A 19,310-nucleotide genomic window follows, 5' to 3' on the forward strand; every position below is an offset into this window, starting at 1 on the left:
GTTGTAGGAGTTGCATAAAGTTTTGCTGTTGATAGCCGGAAGCTGAACGTCTTCTTAGAAAGCATTTCGAGACGAGACTTAGGAGCACTGCAGGGGTTGTGTAGGTAGGTTTGTTTTTTCTTGGTCTTTTTTTATTAATAGGTCTATTTGTATTAGTGTATAGTAGTTATCAGGTTCCATTTGCGCCGATGGTAGGCTACTTAAATGGCGCAAAACAAAGCCCACTTTAGCCTGTTTCATTAGCCTATCCATGACGCTGTTGTGATGTTGAGAGAGGTACGAGATCAAAAATAAAGCACTTTGATTGGAATGATTTTAGCGTGTGTGATTTATGCGTGTGCGGGTTTGGGTCGGGTAACGGGCCAAATATTAACGGGACCGGGCGGTTGCGGATTTAATTTTGATATTATCACGGGTGATGGGTCGGATCTGGTGCTGAATTTTGCGGGTACGGGCGGGAGCGCGTCTCCGAAAATGGACTTTTTATACTAACAACACAAGCAGCAGTACTTTGATATAAACCGCTAATATTAGTCTGCAATGCATCATAGACCAGCAGAGGGACTCGCCCCATAGACCATCCCCTCAAAGTAATGAGTACAGAAGCGGTCGAAAGTGAACAAAAGAGTCAAATTAAAACACAAGGTGTGAAAGAACACGTATCTCTCTCGTCCACTTGTGATCCAATCGACCAAAACGCATCTTAATACCAGGTGTCAATGTGCTCTTAGAAAATAACCTATTTGTAATTGGTAGTATAATTTGTAAAAATGTGATTCAATAGTGCATATATAATAAAATCATTCTATCATGAACATTTCATCACAAATGTCCACTACATATCAAATTATGTCTCGTGTTTGATTCAACTCTGTGATAGTCATGGATAAAACTTCATTGTGACAAAATTGTTGGGATGTAAATGACACCTATGGGACCCAAGTTGAATCATGGGACAGTTGTAATATGTGTAAAATGGTTAAAACTCTTTTTTTTAAATGTCATGCTTATGTAACTTAATGATTTAAAATAGATCAAGTGAAATAATATTTATTAGAAGATTTTATGAACAGTTTAAGATTGTAAGTCTGGGTCAGAGACAACAAAAACAGTGTCTTATACAGTTTTGCTATAGGTAAAAGTTAAATTTTTTAATGCTGAATGAACTGTAAATGATGTTCTGCATGCTTGCTCATACATTTTAATGTTTTTTTTATAGTTATTTATGGTGGACAACGCTGCAGATGACTGGAGGATAGCTATGACCTACGAGCGCATCTTCTTCATATGCCTGGAGATCTTGGTGTGCGCCATACACCCTATCCCAGGCAACTATACATTCACATGGACGGCGCGTCTGGCCTTTTCTTATACGCCATCCAAGACGGACGCTGATGTGGATATCATACTGTCTATCCCCATGTTTCTTCGTTTGTACCTCATTGCTCGGGTCATGTTGCTTCATAGCAAACTCTTTACCGATGCTTCATCTCGCAGTATCGGTGCCCTCAACAAGATAAACTTCAACACACGCTTTGTCATGAAAACCCTTATGACTATCTGCCCCGGCACAGTACTGCTGGTGTTCACCATTTCCCTGTGGATCATTGCCGCCTGGACTGTGAGGGCGTGTGAAAGGTGGCCCGCTTTGTTGATATGAAAGCCCAGTGTTAAAAACCCAGTGAAAGTTTCTTGTGCTGATGTTTCTTCTTTTGAAGGCAGGCTATTATATTGAAAGGCAATTTTTTTATTTAATACACAATAGGTTATTCTCGTTGCACAGGGCATTTGATTGGACAGAAAGCTGTGTAGTGCAGGATGGGTCATCAAAATTCTTGGGGGTAAAAGTTTTTGGGGGTAAAAGTAAATTTTTGTTTGTTTTTCTCCTACATTGTGACAAGTTTCATGTTGCACTTGTAGTTTTAATCAACTTGAATTTACAATTCGTTTCGGCTTTTCTGACTGGTGAGTTCCTAAAAATTGTAAAAATAAAGTTGAATTAGCTTAAGTTGCATTTTTATAATTTTGGCAACTCATCAGTCAAGAAAGTTAAAATAAATTGTAATTTCAAGTTGATTAAACTGAAACATTTAAGTGCAATAAGGAATTTTTACAGTGTACAAAGTTGGCGACGTCACACAATATCTGAACACGTTGAACGCATACGTATGATGTTTACACAGAGATGACCATTTAAAAAAAAATGTTTTTTCAGGTTTTCAGGCACCCAGAAGGCCCTTGTTGTGTGAATTCGCAGCCAAAACTCATACGTTTTGCGTTTTTAGTTAAAAACAATGTTGTGTAAACAGGCCCTTAAATGCATAATATATGCACATAAAAATTTTGTTTGTGTTAGGAGTATATAGATATCAAAGCGTACATAAATGAACTAAATAGCACACAATATGAGCCAATCAAGAAAGCATTTTAGGAAAAAGAGACAAAAAAGTCCAATAAAAATAAAGCCTAAAAGATAATATTGTGTTAACAGCACCCAGCTCTATAGCACTAAAGGTATGTGGTCACCCACAGCCATATGTGGTAGCTGAGCATTTCATTTATAAACCACATGAATCAATAAAAAGCTGATTGTTACTTTGCTGTTATAACAGCTTCCAGCTTTCCATAAGATGTTGGAACATAGCTGCAGAGATTTCCTCTCATTCGGACACAGGAGTATTTAGGGTTGGGTTATCTGGCATTTCAGTTCATCCCAAAGGTTTAGAATCCGCTTATCCACTGTCGACCCAGGCCTGTCAATTTGTCAACCAGTAGCCTTGGACCTTGAGCCGCGAGCACAAAATCAATCTGCGTTTTCAGCATTGAGCCAATAGTGCTGCAGTGTTGCCCTTACACCTTTAAATCAGGATTGTAAACTTTTAAAATGGGTGTTAATTTAATTTAGAAGAAAATGTTGACATTCTTTTGGCCATGTAGACTCTTCAAAATAATCAAATGTTTTTAAACACTTTCATTACACTTCAAATTGCACAAATTGGCATTGACAATTGAAAATACGCCCAAAAGGAAACACGTTAATTTCGCAAAAAATGCTCCCATATAGGACATATCTGTACCAAAATGGTACATTTTTGAAAAATATTGTCCCAGTGACAACTTTTGTTACTACTTTTTATCTGAGAGTTGTTGCCAATAATGTTTGGATAACACTCCTACGTCTAATTCGATTACAAATAATGGCTGGTGTGGTGGGTGTCTTGTAAACCTACCAACATTCGTCGATGTGATGTTTTGAATGAGGAAGAACTACATTTTAGTCGCATATCTTTGGTTCGTGGAAACTACGTCATTTCACAAACAGCCGACATTTATCGACATTTAGAAAATATCGCTTGCAGTTTGCACAATCTGTAATGGAAACGCAGCTAGTGTTAATTCAACATAATCATCACTTAAAGGGACACTCCACTTTTTTTTTTAAATATGCTCATTTTCCAGCTCCCCTAGAGTTAAACATTTGATTCCTACCGTTTCGGAATCCATCCAGCCGATCTCCGGGTCTGGTGCTAGCACTTTTAGCACAGCTTAGCACAATCTATTGAATCTAATTAGACTATTAGCATCGCGCTAAAAAATAAACAGAGATTTGATATTCTTCCTATTTAAAACTTGACTCTTCTGTTATAGTTACATCGTGTAATAAGACCAACAGAAAATTTAAAGTTGCGATTTCTAGGCAGATATAGTTAGGATTATACTCTCATTCTGGCGTAATAATCAAGGACTTTGCTGCTGCAACATGGCTGTAGCAGGCGTAGTGAGATTACGCACTGCCCGAAAATAGTCCTCCTTAGAAAGTTACTAAGGGGACTGTTTTTGGGCGGTGCGAAATATCATTGCGCCTCCTGCAGCCATGTTACATCAGCAAAGTCACTGATTATTACGCCAGTTTGAGAGTATAGTTCCTAGCCATATCTGCCTAGAAAATCGCAGCTTTTAATTTTTTGTCGGTCTTTTACACGATGTAACTACAGATGGGTCAAGTTTTAAATAGGAAAAATATCCAAACTCTTTGGTCATTTTTAGCGCGATGCTAATGGTCTAATCAGATTCAATAGATTGTGCTAAGCTATGCTAAAAGTGCTAGTGCCAGACCCAGAGATCAGCTGAATGGATTTCAAAACAGTAAGAATCAAATGTTTAACTCTACAGGAGCTGGAAAATGAGCATATTTTCAAAAAAAATGGAATGTCCCTTTAATATGACAAACCACAACTCGGGTTACTCTGCTAGCACCAGTTAATGTAATTTAATAAAAAAATGGCTCAGAAAAGTTACGATTATTCAACATTTTTTGCAAGTAACACATCTAAAATTATTATAATTATAATAATATAATAATAATTATTATAAATATAAAAATTATAATGAATAATTCAACAAATTATGAAAATCTTATCATAATTTACTCTGCCTCATGCCATCCCAAATGTATATGACTTCCCTTCTTCAGTTGAACATGAATAATTTTCTGTCATGTTATCTTTATATTGTATATGGTAGCCAACATGCCAGCTTCAAAAAGCACATCCATCCATTATTAAATAATCTAGATCAGGGGTTTTCAAACTGAGGGTCGGCACCCACATGTGTTGCACAGTGGGATCAGGTGGGTCGCGCAAAGTCACTTGGTTGTTGTAGTGAATTAAAACAAAAACAGTTTTGTCCTATTAATGGCAATTGTTTTGATATCAGGTATTTTGGTATCGCAAATAAACTTACATTTAATTCCTACAATGATAATACAAATATAAACTACACTTTTCTAAAAGAGAACAAATTTCTTTTAGTATTTCTAAATGTATTTTTTCAGCATATTTTTATAAAAAAAATATTTTGGTGGGTCCTGAGATAGATTATACCTGTCTGAATGAAAAAGTGTGGGAACAACTGATCTAGATGACTCCAGTAGGTTAATATGTGTCTTCTATGGTAAAAAAAAAGAAATGAATAATATTTCGAGCTTATTAAATAATCGATAGGCCGCATATTGAAAATTTGGGTGAACTATTCCTTCAATCCCCCCCAAAAAAACTGTTATGCTTTTTTAGGCCAGTGTTAAGGTTATATAAATTTGTCATTTTTAATATTTTTAATTCATTACAAAATATACTATTATTAACAGTTCATGTTATGGTTAACCTGCTAGTAGTCAGTTCACAGCAACTAATACAGACAGCATAGAAACATTTATTTTTTTAGAAAATGAGGCCAAAGTAATAAAACACATCACGTAACAGTCAAAATGGATACGGTTTCTCTCAACTTGGTAAATGTTTCCGAGGATCAAATCTCTCCTTTTGCAGTTCTGGTGGCTCATTGTGTGCACTGGCTGACCTTTTAAACAGCAGTTAAATTGACTTGAAAACTAAGTCTGTTGTGTCTTAAAGGGATAGTCCAGGCAAAAATCTAAATTGTCACATGATTTACTCGCCCTCAAGCAATCTGAGATACACATGCCCATCATCTTTCAGACAAGTACAATTGGAGTTATTTTAGTAAATGTCTTTGCTCTTTAAAAAAGCTTTAAAATGGTAAAAAACAGAGATCAGGGAACAACTTCTGACTTTAAACCCCCAAAAAGTACATTAATCCTTCACAACAGTAATCCACATGGCTCCAATGGGTTAATAGTTGTCTTCTGTGGGTAATCGATGCGATTTTGCAAAAAATCTATATTTTAAACTCAGTGACGGCTGGTGACTTCTTTTTTTGAAGCGCACGATGCGAAGTTCGTCGCAACATGTAGCTTGTCATGTGTGTGGTTCGTCATTTCAAAATATGTGTTCTGCGCTTTGAGAGATCGTGTGTGCATCATGTGTCATGCCAATATAAGTGCCTGCTGCCTTAAACTTGAAAAGAGACGCTCGCGTTTGCCAGATACTCGCACAATCTCATGCGTAATCAGAGTTTACTGTTAAGGGAGTGTCTTGCGTGTATTTAGGGAACGTAAGCGTCTCTTTTATCATAAACGGTTTTGACGCGTCTGCAGCAGGCACTCATTTTGACAAAACACGTGATGCACACAAGATCTCTCCACACGCAGGACACATATTTTGGAATCACACACGTGACAATCCGAACACTTATTTTGAATTAGCGCATCCTCGGAAGAGCAGTCAGGAGCCGCCACTGTTTAAACTGTAATATTGATATTTTTTGAATTACTAATATTTTTATTCGCATCGATTACCCACAGAAGACCTTTATTAACCCCTTGGAGCCGTGTCGATTACCTCTGTAAAGGATAGATGCACTTTTTTGGGCTTTAAACTCATACAGTAAGTTGTCCCCTAAACCTGTTTTCTCCCATTATAAGAATAGAAGAGCAAGAACTTTACTAAAATAATTCCAAAGTGTTTTTTGAAAAATGATGGACATACACTGAAAAAAATGACTTTCTTTCTTAGTATTTTTGTCTTGTTTTCAGTAGAAATATTTAAAATGTTTTAAATCAAGATGTATTTTCTTACATACTGAGCCCCTAAGGTGACATTGTGCTCGTGTGCATGTGCTCACGTGAAACTTTTATGTTCTCAGTGAAACTTTCATTCACGCGAAACCTTCATGTGCTGAATTTTTTTTAAAGTTTAGGTTTGTGTGCTCCAAAAGTTTCACGTGCGCACGCGAAACTTAAAGTTTAGATTTCACGTGCACACATGAAACTATCATGTGTGTACGTGAAACTATCGCGTTATTTAATTTTTGCTCCATGTTCCCTTTAGGGGCTCCGTATCTTGAGACAAAATGACATTAGAAAATAAGTCTAGGTTTTAGACAAAAAATAAACAATTTAAGTAATTTGGGCTTAAAACAAGCAAAAATATCTGCCAATGGGGTTAGAAAATTTTGCTTGAATTACGTGTTAAAGAAAAATGAAAACTTACTTTAAGATTTTTTTTTCACCCCATTGGCGGATATTTTTGCTTGTTTTGGGCACAGATTCACTTGAATTGTATATCTTTGTCTATAAACTAAACTTATTTTCTTAGGTCATTTTGCTTATCAAGAAAAAGCTTCTTTATTTAAGAATTTTTAGATATTTCTACTGAAAACAAGACAAAAATACTAAGTAAGAAAGTCATTTTTTGCAGTGTATGTATCTCGGATTGCTTGAGGGTGAGTACATCATGGGATAATTTTGATATTTGGCTGGAGTATCTCTTGAGTTCAGCTAGATTTCTCAAACAGCGAACTATGTGTTAGTTTAAAACAGGGGTTTTTAACATGTGTCAGGGGAGGCGTGCAGAGTGTTGAAATATGATAAAAATTTAATGTATGTCCTACACATTTTTTACATTAAGTAAGCAGAACATTTCCAGATTTACACCTGTAAATAAATGTGATTGTCAATCGTAAACATTTACGATGTAAAGAAACGCATATCCATCACTAAAAAGTAGATACAATGATGTAATTATTAATAGCAATTTAATTCAGGTTTGTTTAAATTTCTTTCTGCCAAATCTTCTGACTCTTATAGAGTGTTAACAATTTCAAATAGTTATGTTCTGCTCATTAATATGGATCCAGCATAGTTTTGTTCTGTTATTCTTAATCATTTGCATATTAAACAGCATATTAAATGTCTTAAATTCTGCACTTCATATTGAGGGGAGGCATCAATGAGTAGGTTGTGTAGAAAAGAGGCCTTTGAAAACCCCTGGTTAAAAACAACAATGACTACCAGTGTCTTGGACTACCAGTGAAGTGAAAACTACTTAAATGTATAATGCAGGACAAATTATACTTTTTATTTGAAGCCTGATTGATTATCACTTATATGTGACCCTGTATGTGAAACAGGCTGAAGTCTTAATCATTGATTTCCAATTGATTTCAATCTTTGACATGACCTTACTCAGTCAATATTAAAGATGTCAAGGTTATATTTTCACAGAATGTTCTTTACATTACGTAGGATGGTTTTATGTTGAAAACAGCAAATTACAAAAAGATGACTAGCTGGATTTTCATAGTTTGGGTCACATATATGATTTTCACATAGATGTGATTTGTGGAAGTGATTGTAGAGTTTGCATAATTGTTGATTGTACTGCTTGGTCGTCATTTTACTGCTTTTAATTGTTAGATACCATGACAACGCTGATATAACCAGCAATTTCCTTGGAGCCATGTGGTTGATCTCAATAACTTTTCTAACCATTGGATATGGGGATATGGTCCCCAATACATACTGTGGGAAAGGAGTGTGTCTACTGACCGGCATTATGGTAAGTATATTTTAATGTCAAATACTATTTTAAACCAAAGCTTAATGCTGATCATGCCCTGGTTAAAACGCTGAGTTGTTTCAACACATAGTTAGGTCAGTTGTCATTTTTTTGTTTATTTAATAGGAAAGTTTACTCAAACATTGTGTCACTTGTTACAATCCTGTATAAATTAACACTTTCTTTGTTCTGAAGAACACAAAGGAAGATATTTTGAGGATTGTTTGTAATAAAACCATCCATGAGCCCTATTTACTACCATAGTATTCTTTTTTCCTACTATGGAAATGAATGGGGCTCATGATTGGTTTGGGTACGAAATATCTTCTTTTGTGTTCATCCGAACAAAGAAATTTATACAGGTTTGTAACAACGTGAGAGTAAGAACTTATGAGAGAATTTTTATTTAAACCAACCAACAATGAGTTGAAATAACCCAGCAAATCTTAGTGTAAAAATGGGTTTTGTTTGTCAGGGTGCTGGATGCACTGCTTTGGTGGTTGCTGTGGTCGCAAAAAAACTGGAATTAACCAAAGCCGAAAAACATGTACATAACTTTATGATGGACACCCAGCTGACAAAAAGGGTAAGTTTAAACTCATGAGTTTGAGCCTCGCGGCACTATTATGTCACAGTTTTTCTTAATCCCTGTAAAAGCGTGAAAATAATATTCAGCTCATGTGAAGTGGAAAATAAGGTTTTGACTTTTTTTTAGACATAAAAAAATCGAAACCTTTTTAGACTTTTTTTTAAAGTTAACAAAAAATATATACAGTACTATGCAAAAGTCTTATGCGGCTTTCACATAGGACGCAGTGTGCGCTGCCCTCACCACTGAGTTCAGCGCAGCCAAGCGATTTGCACTCTTCTGGCCAGACCAAAGTAGGCGGGGTTTTCAAAAAATTACTACAGTGTTTATATTTGGGTTAAATAGTGAATGAGGAATACAGAGACTGATGTTGCCTCTCTCCAATTCACGTAACTTTAAGCTGCCTACCTACAACAAACTACTTGACTTAAAACACACCTGACATGCCAACTTGAATTGCTACATGTTTCCATGACACGGCTTTTCCTTCCGATGTCTCTGTATGAGCGTAAACTTGTATTATAAAGCTCCAGGAATTCCGAAGCTTTTCGTCTATTTAGATTTTGGTGCTTGTTTGGATGCCCGCTTCCTATTGGCCGTGCGGGTAATCGTCACAGAGCGCAGCGCAAAAGTTAAACTATTTTGAACTTTGCTCGACCCAACAACAAAAAAACGCCCTCGCGCGGCGCAAGCCATTGAAATAATGGGTTTCATAGCGCACACCGCGTCCTATGTGAAAGTCGCATTAGGCCACCATTACCAGACTTGTTGTTTTAGAAGTTTAAAATACAGAAAGTATGTACAAAAGATTAAAAAATTAAGTTTTCTTCTTTAGGCATCGTTGGTGTTGTTTAGTGTGACCTCTCTTGGCACTAAACACATCTTGGGCGTTTTTGAGCAGAATGAAGTAAAAAGACTAATTTCTTTAAAATTAGAAATTAGGATTTAATTTTATTTAGGTTTAAGAGATCCTGCAGTTTCCTGCTATTGCTCAAGTGTAAAGGGAGTTTACCCTAAAAACTTCACACATCAGATTACATTTGTATACTTTTATAAGTTTTTAATACCACATACACATTTCCTGTATTGTCTGGATGTATTTTATTAAAGAGACTGAGAAATAATTATATATGATCTCTAGACCATTGCAATAACGACAAATCTAATTCTGGCTTGGTGGCCTAAGACGTTACAGTACTGTATATATATATATATATATTCATAAATGTAAGAGCCTTCCTCACAAATTGTTCTCTTAAAAGCTTAGTTCACACTAATGCTCAGTTCGGATTTATTGCTGAAATACGATTTTTTAAAGCTGTTGTTCACTTTATAATTTAAATGCGACTGCTATCAATCTCATGTGTGAACCGTATATGGCCCTGAAGTGACCCACATGCTAGTGTTGTAGTCAAGACCACCTAAACCGAGACCAAGTCATGATCAAGACCAAGACAGGCCGAGACCGAGACAAGACCAAGACTTTAAAGGGTCGAGACCAAGTCAAGACCAAGACAGGCCGAGACCAAGTCAAGACCAAGACCAGTGCAAGTCACTGCATTAAAACACTTATGATAAAATGTGGAAAATGCATATGGTTAGGCACTTCTTGTCTGTGTGTGTGCGTGTGTGTGTGTGTGTGTGTGTGTGTGTGTGTGTGTGTGTGTGTGTGTGTGTGTGTGTCATCAGAGAAGTTGATAAAATAATCAAAGGCATTGCAGATATGTGGGAATTTATCTTTGTCTATAAGCAAATAAAAGTGAACAAACACTAAAGAGCTTAAATCAACTTAACCATTTATTCTGAAGTGTCTTTCCATCCACTTAACACAATGCAGGTGTATTTAGTAATAAAATTAGAAAAATTGTCATTGGGAGAAACTTAAACAATGCTTAAACAATGCCAACATGATATGCCAAACCTAAATAAACTGCATAAAATTTATAATAAAAAATTAATTTGTGATGTGCCATCAGTTGTGATCTTGACCGGTCTTGAGATAAAATTCCGAGTCCTCTTTGTCTGAGACCGAGACGAGACCGATCTGTCGCATTTCAATGACGTAAAAGTCGTAGGTTTGTAGATTTGAACAACTCAGATATGTGCTATTCAGACCGTCATAAGAAAATCTTATACATGTCACATTTGGGTAAAAAAGTCGGATTTGGGCCACTTTGGCCTGCAGTGTGAATGTACCCTAGTTACTTTTGCAGATGTTTAGCTTAATGTTTTTAAAGAGTGTTTTAGTGGAGAAATAAATGTTAGAAAAAAACATTATGACATTGGCTTTTCAGAAATGATACAATAGAAATCAGCTAAATGCTTAAGGTCCTATTCTTTGAATGTGGTTTACTTGGTTATCAAGATATGGTATTACTGGAACATTTTATAAATAAGATTTAAGGCTCACATTATAACCCACTCGGCTTTCATAATGTGATGCATTTACAAGTAAAACAGGATTTTCTATAAAAAATCTTTATGGATGGCTGGAATTTTATCCATTTGGAATTGATTGGATTGTGTAAAGACCTCACATGTGAGTTTGTGGTTAAATGTGGAGGAGCAGTTGGCCCACCACCGCTCCAAAAGTAGAAATATAATTTATTTTCCACCCTGAGCTTTTTGCCTACGAGATGTGCACCCTTTTTTCATTTTTTAAATGTTGACCTTTCTAAAACACATCCAGCATGTAGATTACAAGTTGAAGATTTGGGTTTAGCTTGTCTCCTTAAGCCAAGCAAGCCAGATTCAAATGATAAGACCTACCAGATATAATCATAAACAATGCTAATTCGATGCTAACTCTCCTACAGGTGAAAAACACAGCTGCTAATGTACTCAGGGAGACATGGCTTATTTATAAAAACACCAAGCTGGTGAGGAAGATGGACCATGCTAAAGTCAGGAAACATCAGCGCAAGTTCCTTCAAGCCATTCACCAGTAAGTCACACATCTGAAGACCTTTAAAAATGTCTCACTGCCTTCATGCGTTTATGTTTTTCATTGGCGGTCTAAATGGTCTGAGCTCTGAATTGTTTGACACCTGTAGCCCAGGGTAGAAGCATGGATGGGAAAATTCATTTAGGTGTTTCAGGGACTTTAATAAAGTATTAAGTATGGCTCTTTATGACATAGCTTGCAAATATCTGTTGTAGAGCCATTAGATGCTTTTTCCACATCAGTCTTGCTTTTGATATTTATGGGCATCTAAAAGCGGCAGTAAGTGCCCTGTAAATGTCACTCTCTTCCAGTGACTGATTTTCTTGAGATACCGAAAGACAAATGGTTATAAATCAGAAACCTAGGTTTGTAGTTTCATCACGGTGCCTTATTTTCTATCACTCTCAGATGGTTCATTTACCAAGTGTCTCTTCAATACAGTGCAAAATGGTATAGAAAACAGGCACATGGGATTCAGGTTTTTGTTCTCGTGAGAGGTTCAACAAGACCTGAAGGAATTTACTTTTAGTTGTGTGGATATCTCTCAGCAGCAGCTTTGAACTCTGTGGCCTCACGCTTTAATGGTGGGTCCCGTAAGCTAATATTGAATAGGGAGCATCTCTAAAGGAATCGGAAACCATGGCGGATGCGGAGAGCACGCGCTATCATCCTTTACCTCTGTTTCACTATTCATGAAGGTGTCAGCAGACGGGTTTCACCACCTTTCATTCCAGAGCTCTATCAGGCTCTTCCTATCCTCATTTAAACTTTATTCATCACTCTCTTCCACTTTCATTTTTTATGTTACATTAGCAATGTGTCCAGTTCAGTGCAGGCACTTTCCACAAATACGGTGCACGGTGTTTAATGAAAGAAAATGATTGGAAGTCGACCTTAAGAGGTCAAATGAAATGTCGTGAGCGGATTTATTTATTTTCTGTTCAGTTTATATAATTTTTGCTTTTTTTTCAGCCCCATTACTATGTATATTTGGGACATGTCCTAAATACAGTTTAAACTCAGTTTTTAATGATTTTGTAGTTTTCTATCAATAAACATTAAGGGCCCTATTTTAACGATCTAAGCGCACGGTCTAAAAGGGCGTGTCCGAATCCACTTTTGCTAATTTAACGACGGGAAAAATTGTTTGTGCGCCGAGTGCACAGTTGAAAAGGGTTATTCCTTTTCTCCTAATGAGTAATAGGTGTGTTTTGGGCATAATCTGCAATAAACCAATGAGAGTCTTAGCTCTCATCCCCATTTAAAAGCCAGTTGTGCTGGCGCTATGTCTAATCCCTATTTAGATGACTTTGTAAACTAAGCGAAGGAAGAAGACCACCAGTTTAAGATTAATGTTAAATAATTGTGTTGTTTTCACTTGTATTGAAATATATATTTTTTTATTAAAACCTTTAAAGGCCGTTTTCTTTTAGGCATGGAAGTAAAAATAGCAGGCTTTTATTGCTGTAAATATGGAGGAGATAAATAATTTACAAACGTGCGGAAAGCCTTTTCAGCACCTGGACAGCGCCATGAGTTTTTTTTTTAAACATTCCTCAAAATGTTTCTCATCTCACCATATCTACAGGTACAGAGTCATCATATACAATAAATCTGTGGGGTAGCATTTAAAAAAACATAAAAAATAGATGCAATATTTGCATTTGTTTAAAGCAAAAACATTAATTACTTACTAGGCTACACAAGGTGAAGCAACTCTTTACGCCTTCTAACGTCTCATAATCGGTCCTTATTTATGTCCATGAGACTCAATATAATAGTTTACATTTAAATCCTTTAATCTTTCATATTATAAAAAGGGTTGTGTTCTGCTGCGCATCCATGTGTGTAATAAGCAAACGCGTATTACGAACGTGCTCATTAAATAACAAAAACTATATTGCGCCCTAGACTTTAGACCAGGTTTTTGTTGGTCAATGGCGTAGTCTATTTTAGTTGCCTCAAAATAGCAACGCGCCAACAATGGCCTGAATACACCTCGTTTTCAGACCTGAACGCCCATGGGCGCACAATTGGGCGCAGAATTGGGCGCAAATGCATTTGTTATTTAAACAACGTGGCACTAAACGTGAAAATTATAATCGGCCGGGTTGAAACTAGCAAAAGACACTTGCATCGCGCATTGCGCTTCATTGCACCGGGTGTATGATAGGGCCCTAAAGGTGCAATATGTAACTTTTAGAAGGATCTCTTGATGGAAATGCTATTTAATATACATAACTATATTATCAGTGGCGTATAAAGACCTTACATAATGAACTTGATTGAAACATCGCAGGTTTCCCTACATAAAAATCGTCATCATGTTTAGTAGCCATAAATGGACAAACTGCTCTAAACTGTAAAACCTAAAAGTTAACTCAACTCAAACCATTTAAGTAAGCCGGTTGCATTAGTTTTAAAACATATACATTTGAGTACTGTGAACTTAAACAAATTGAGTCATATGCAGTTATGCACTTATCTTTAAGTTCACACTACTTAAATATAAGTGCATAATTGCACATGACTCAAGTTCACAGTACTTAAATTTATGTGTTTTAAAACTTAAATGGTCTAATGCAACCGGTTTACTTAAATGGTTTGAGTTGGGTTGGCTGTTAGGTTTTACAGTGTACAGAGCATGTTACGTCCCTACGTCGTCTGAGACAACAACATGTTTGGCCTATGGCAGCTGCCGTAGCTTCTTATTGCGTTTTGAAATTGAGGTTGGTTGTAATTTGCAATCTTACAGCTAGATGATGCTAAAAAAAACACATTACACCTTTAAGTAATTAGACAAATAATAGCGTCAGGATTGGTAACAGGAATGCAGTTTAATCCAACGCTATCTCATTAAAGTTCGTACATATTATACGAGTTGGCTCATTCATATTAATTCATACGACCGCATTCGTCGATTTGCCTTGACCCCTGTGACGTTGGGGTTAGGGGTTGGGTTTCGTTATTGTTTTTTCGTGAGAATCGTACGTTTTTGCACAATTAACTTCAATGAATTCAATTAGACAACTCGTAAAATGTGTATGAATTCTTGTGTGATCAGGCTGGTTTTACCCTAAATTACATCATCACTCAGCAGAGCAAATGTTGGCTATTGATAAACATTCATGGCCCGTAAATTAAAACATTTGTTTAATCTTTTTTTGCAATAGCCTGATTACTGGGGTGAAAACTGAAAATGGAGAAAAAGTAGAATAAGATAATGCAACAAAATAATACCTAGTATTTGTAATTGGGAAACACAGCTGTACCGCTGTGGGATATACACTCACCTAAAGGATTATTAGGAACACCATACTAATACTGTGTTTGAGCCCCTTTCGCCTTCAGAACTGGCTTATTTCTATATGGCATTAATTCAACAAGGTGCTGAAAGCATTCTTTAGAAATGTTGGCCCATATTGATAGGATAGCATCTTGCAGTTGATGGAGATTTGTGGGATGCACATCCAGGGCACGAAGCTCCCGCTCCACCACATCCGCCTCAAGGTTGTGCGTGTTGTGGCTTCACAAATGCTTTGCCGCATACCTCGGTTGTAACAAGTGGTTATTTCAGTCAAAGTTGCTCTTCTATTAGCTTGAACCAGTCGGCCCATTCTGACCTCTAGCATCAACAAGGCATTTTCGCCCACAGGACTGCCGCATACTGGATGTTTTTCCCTTTTCACACCATTCATTGTAAACCCTAAAAAATGGTTGTGCGTGAAAATCCCAGTAACTGAGCAGACTGTGAAATACTCAGACCGGCCCGTCTGGCACCAACAACCATGCCACACTCAAATCCCCTTTTTTCCCCCATTCTGACATTCAGTTTGGAGTTCAGGAGATTGTCTTGACCAGGACACACCCCGAAATGCATTGAAGCAACTGCCAGGTGATTGGTTGATTAGATAATTGCATTAATGAAAAATTGAACAGGTGTTCCTAATAATCCTTTAGGTGAATGTAGGTTAACAATATGTTACAGGTTTTCAAAATGCATTAATAATCAAATGGGTTTACTAATTATTAGGTTATTAATTGCATGACCTTATTGTTGGATACAGCGATTAAATTAAAGCCCTTTGGAGGTCAAACCAGGTGGATACTGACATTTGATGCGTTTCTAAACGAACTACTTTAATTATATTTATCAAATAATATTGAATATATCCTATGAAAACAAAGGATTTGGTTTGTAATTCGCTTAAAATCTATCAGGATTGCAGTGTGTACCATATTTGTGGAATGTGCAACTTCGCCAACTCCCCCCATGCTTATGATAAATATGCAATGCTTATAGACACTCTTTTCAATCAGTTAAACTAAAGAAATAAAAACCTTTAGATGTTTTGGCTGAGCTATTAGCACACAGAAATAAATTGCTTCATTTGTCATTTCAGATTACCTTCATTTTTCGCATTTCTGTTTCATTAGTGTTGTTTGCCAAGGCAAGCATTACTGTTAGTATTGCTCATACTATAGAGAGTTACGCTGTTATCAAAAGCAATCATATTTTTCCCTTACAGATTATAAAAGGGTAAACAAACTCAAAATCTTCATTCAGAGCCCAAAATAGCATGCACTGTCAGAAAAAAAGATAAAAAATGGTCCGGGGCAGTACCCTTTAAAGGTGCAGTGTGTAATTTTTAGAAGGACTTCTTGACAGAAATGCAAAATAATATACAAAACTATATTATCAGTGGTGTATAAAGACCTTTTTATAATGAACCGTTATGTTTTTATTACCTTAGAATGAGACGTTTTATCTACATACACGAGGGTCCCCTTACATGGAAGTCGCCATTTTGTGCCGCCATGTTTCTACAGAAGCCCTTAATGGACACACTTTTTTTACTAAGTTGTCTCCGTCAATTACATGTTTTTCCGGTGGCGGCTACCATAGCTTCTCTATGCGTTTCAAAAGCGAGGGGTGATCGGTGGACTGAGCTGTTGGTTGCAATTTCGCAACCTCACGATTGAATGCCGCTAAAATTTACACACTGCACCTTTAAAAAGATCCTTATATATACCATTTAGGTACAGATATGTATACATTTGGTAACAAAATGTACCTTTGAGGAACTATTATGTACTCTTTACTCAGTATTTTTTGAAAGGGTACCGACCAAGTGACAGCTAGGGACCATTATTTGACTTTTTTTCTGACAGTGTTGAAATGAGGGGATCATATAACAGGCAAGCAACCTTTTAACAACACACTGTAAACCACTGAGAACGCAAGCATCATTGAGAATCACAAAAAAAATCATAAAATCATCCTACATTATGTAAAGATCATTCTTTAAAAATATATAACCTTGATATCTTTAGTATTGACTGTAATCAATGTAAAATGACTTTAATGCTCCTAATCTCATAATTCACAAACAGGGTCACACATTTTGAAACTTAGTTATCCTCATTTACTCTGATTCATTTATAAAAGTGATTAAACAATGTATTCAAAGATACGATTTGTGTACTCACTTTGGATTTAAATAACATTTATAATAGATGCTTTTGGGCTGTGGTTTACTTAATGCAGCCAATTACATTTTGTTATAGCCACACAGAGCTGAAAGAAAATGACTTGAGGTCGGTCAAAGCAGCAGCGCTGGGAGCCGGCTAATGTTCAGTCTGGGCACATACACCATAAGCTATCGGTCACACATGACGCTGCTAGATTAATAGTCAAAACGTTCCTGACTCACGCTCACGGTCCATGAAAGCGTTAGCGTGTGGTCTTGTGCTTTGCGTTTACGATCACGCTCACATCTGTGCCTGCTTTCATTCAAGCCATACGTGTAAATCAATACGGGCGGTCAGGGGCGTGCTTGGCCATCTTAACGGGTTCGCTATCTGCTACTGTATTGGCTTCCCCCGTGTTCCCATTCAATATCTTTTATGTTGTAGAAGTGCTGCAGCTTGGCCCCGTTCCAGTCTCATAAAAGACTCCAGATAGAGCACAGCAGGAAACTGCTGTTTCGGAGCAAATCTGAAAAGTCCCAGTGCTCTTTCCTTACAAACCGACTAAATTCACAGCATTTTGCATAATGAGACCGGCCACGATCGATTTCCACTAATCGAGACTTCTTATCAGGCATTAGACTGGAGCCCGGTCTAAAACTGTGGGTCTAGAATAACATTAAAATTATCTTCAGGCCATCTACAGGCCAAGAGACATTTTGGATGTCCTGCCCACACAGAAAATAAAGCAGCTTTTTGTTTATTTTGAAGAAGCCGGAGGTCTGTTTGTCCTCTGCTGCAAAGCCAGGTGCCAGTCCGAGATAAGCAAACGCGCTGGCGACAGGTGATGAAGGTTATTAAGACCTGGGGGACAGAGACAGTACGTTCCTCAGCATACATAGGCTGATGATGAGGTGGAGGAGAGGTGGACAGTCGGACGGATGGTGCCAGCTGTGACTTAAGCCTGGTGCACCACCAACCCCCTGCTTTCATCATCAGCACGATCCATAAGATCAGCACACTTGGGTCAGTGCGTTTTTAGCTACGTAATTACATTGACGTAACGCATCTGGCACGTCAATAAAGGGCACAAGAAAAGATGGGAAGCTAAAAAGTGATTGGTGAATGTTGGCTGGATTTTAAAGGCACAGCATGTCATTTCTCAAAATGCTTAAATGTTAATATGCAAAGGAAGTTTGTAGGTTTGAGTCATTATGAAAGTGCACTTACAAGAGTTTAGGGAAGGACTACATTTTTGTCCGAACAAATGAGTGTTAGGAAGTAACAAACTATATATATATATGAAGAGTTTGGTTCCAAAACGCAATAAATCCATTTTGACAAATTTTGGTAAAAACCTGTTTTCTATACCAAGAAAGTGACAAGATGAAAACAACTATTTTCTGTTACAAACTTTCACATAGCATCTTTAGGTTATAAAAACATATAATATAATCCATAAGTTGATTTTCAAAGATTTATTATAAAAACGGTTAATTTTTTCCACAAAATGCAATAAATCCATGACAAGTTTTTATTCAAAATGCTATAAATCTATTGAATCAATATCCTATATAAATGTGCATTCATCTTTGCCATGTTATATTCATTTAGTTGACTAGTTGTACACACTAATTAAAAATATAAACATTAATGTCATTAATCAAAACACTTACTTTGTCATATTAAGATCACTGTCATTGCGGTTACTTGACGTCCTCGCTTAACGTCTTTCACAGAGATCAGCTGTAAAATGTTTTTGGTCCTGCTCGATTTTCGTTGACTTTGAGTAAAATTATGTAAAGTTTTTCATAAGATCTTCTGGGGTCAATGTGTTAGCATGAGAAGCTTGCTGTCGGGAGAACAAGCACCCGTCTCCCGAGTGCCTCTCAGGGAAAATATTAGATGCTGATGGCTTACGTTTCTTTCCCATCACAGAAAACCATCACAGGTTTATCAATGCCATTAAAGTATTATTTTGTTTTGTTTGTTGATCACGAAGTACAAAGTAGATGAGGAAAAGTAGGACTCCGTGGACTCAGCGCGTCCGCCA

At 36.8% G+C, this 19,310-nt stretch overlaps 1 protein-coding gene across 5 annotated transcripts in view; it reads left to right on the forward strand.

Annotated features, from left to right (window-relative positions):
- The window catches only part of kcnn2 (potassium calcium-activated channel subfamily N member 2), a 76,884-nt gene that overhangs the window by 42,322 nt on the left and 15,252 nt on the right, over positions 1-19,310 (forward strand). For all 5 annotated transcript variants that reach the window (XM_055208806.2, XM_073874112.1, XM_055208801.2 and 2 more), the window contains 4 exons: positions 1,220-1,638; positions 8,114-8,255; positions 8,731-8,841; positions 11,661-11,788. In XM_055208806.2, the coding sequence (XP_055064781.1) occupies positions 1,226-1,638; positions 8,114-8,255; positions 8,731-8,841; positions 11,661-11,788 (794 nt within the window). In that variant the 5' untranslated portion in view covers positions 1,220-1,225. The remainder of the gene's footprint in view (positions 1-1,219; positions 1,639-8,113; positions 8,256-8,730; positions 8,842-11,660; positions 11,789-19,310) is intronic.

This window comes from Misgurnus anguillicaudatus, chromosome 12 (assembly GCF_027580225.2).
Source record: "Misgurnus anguillicaudatus chromosome 12, ASM2758022v2, whole genome shotgun sequence".
Classification (NCBI taxonomy): Eukaryota; Metazoa; Chordata; class Actinopteri; order Cypriniformes; family Cobitidae; genus Misgurnus; species Misgurnus anguillicaudatus.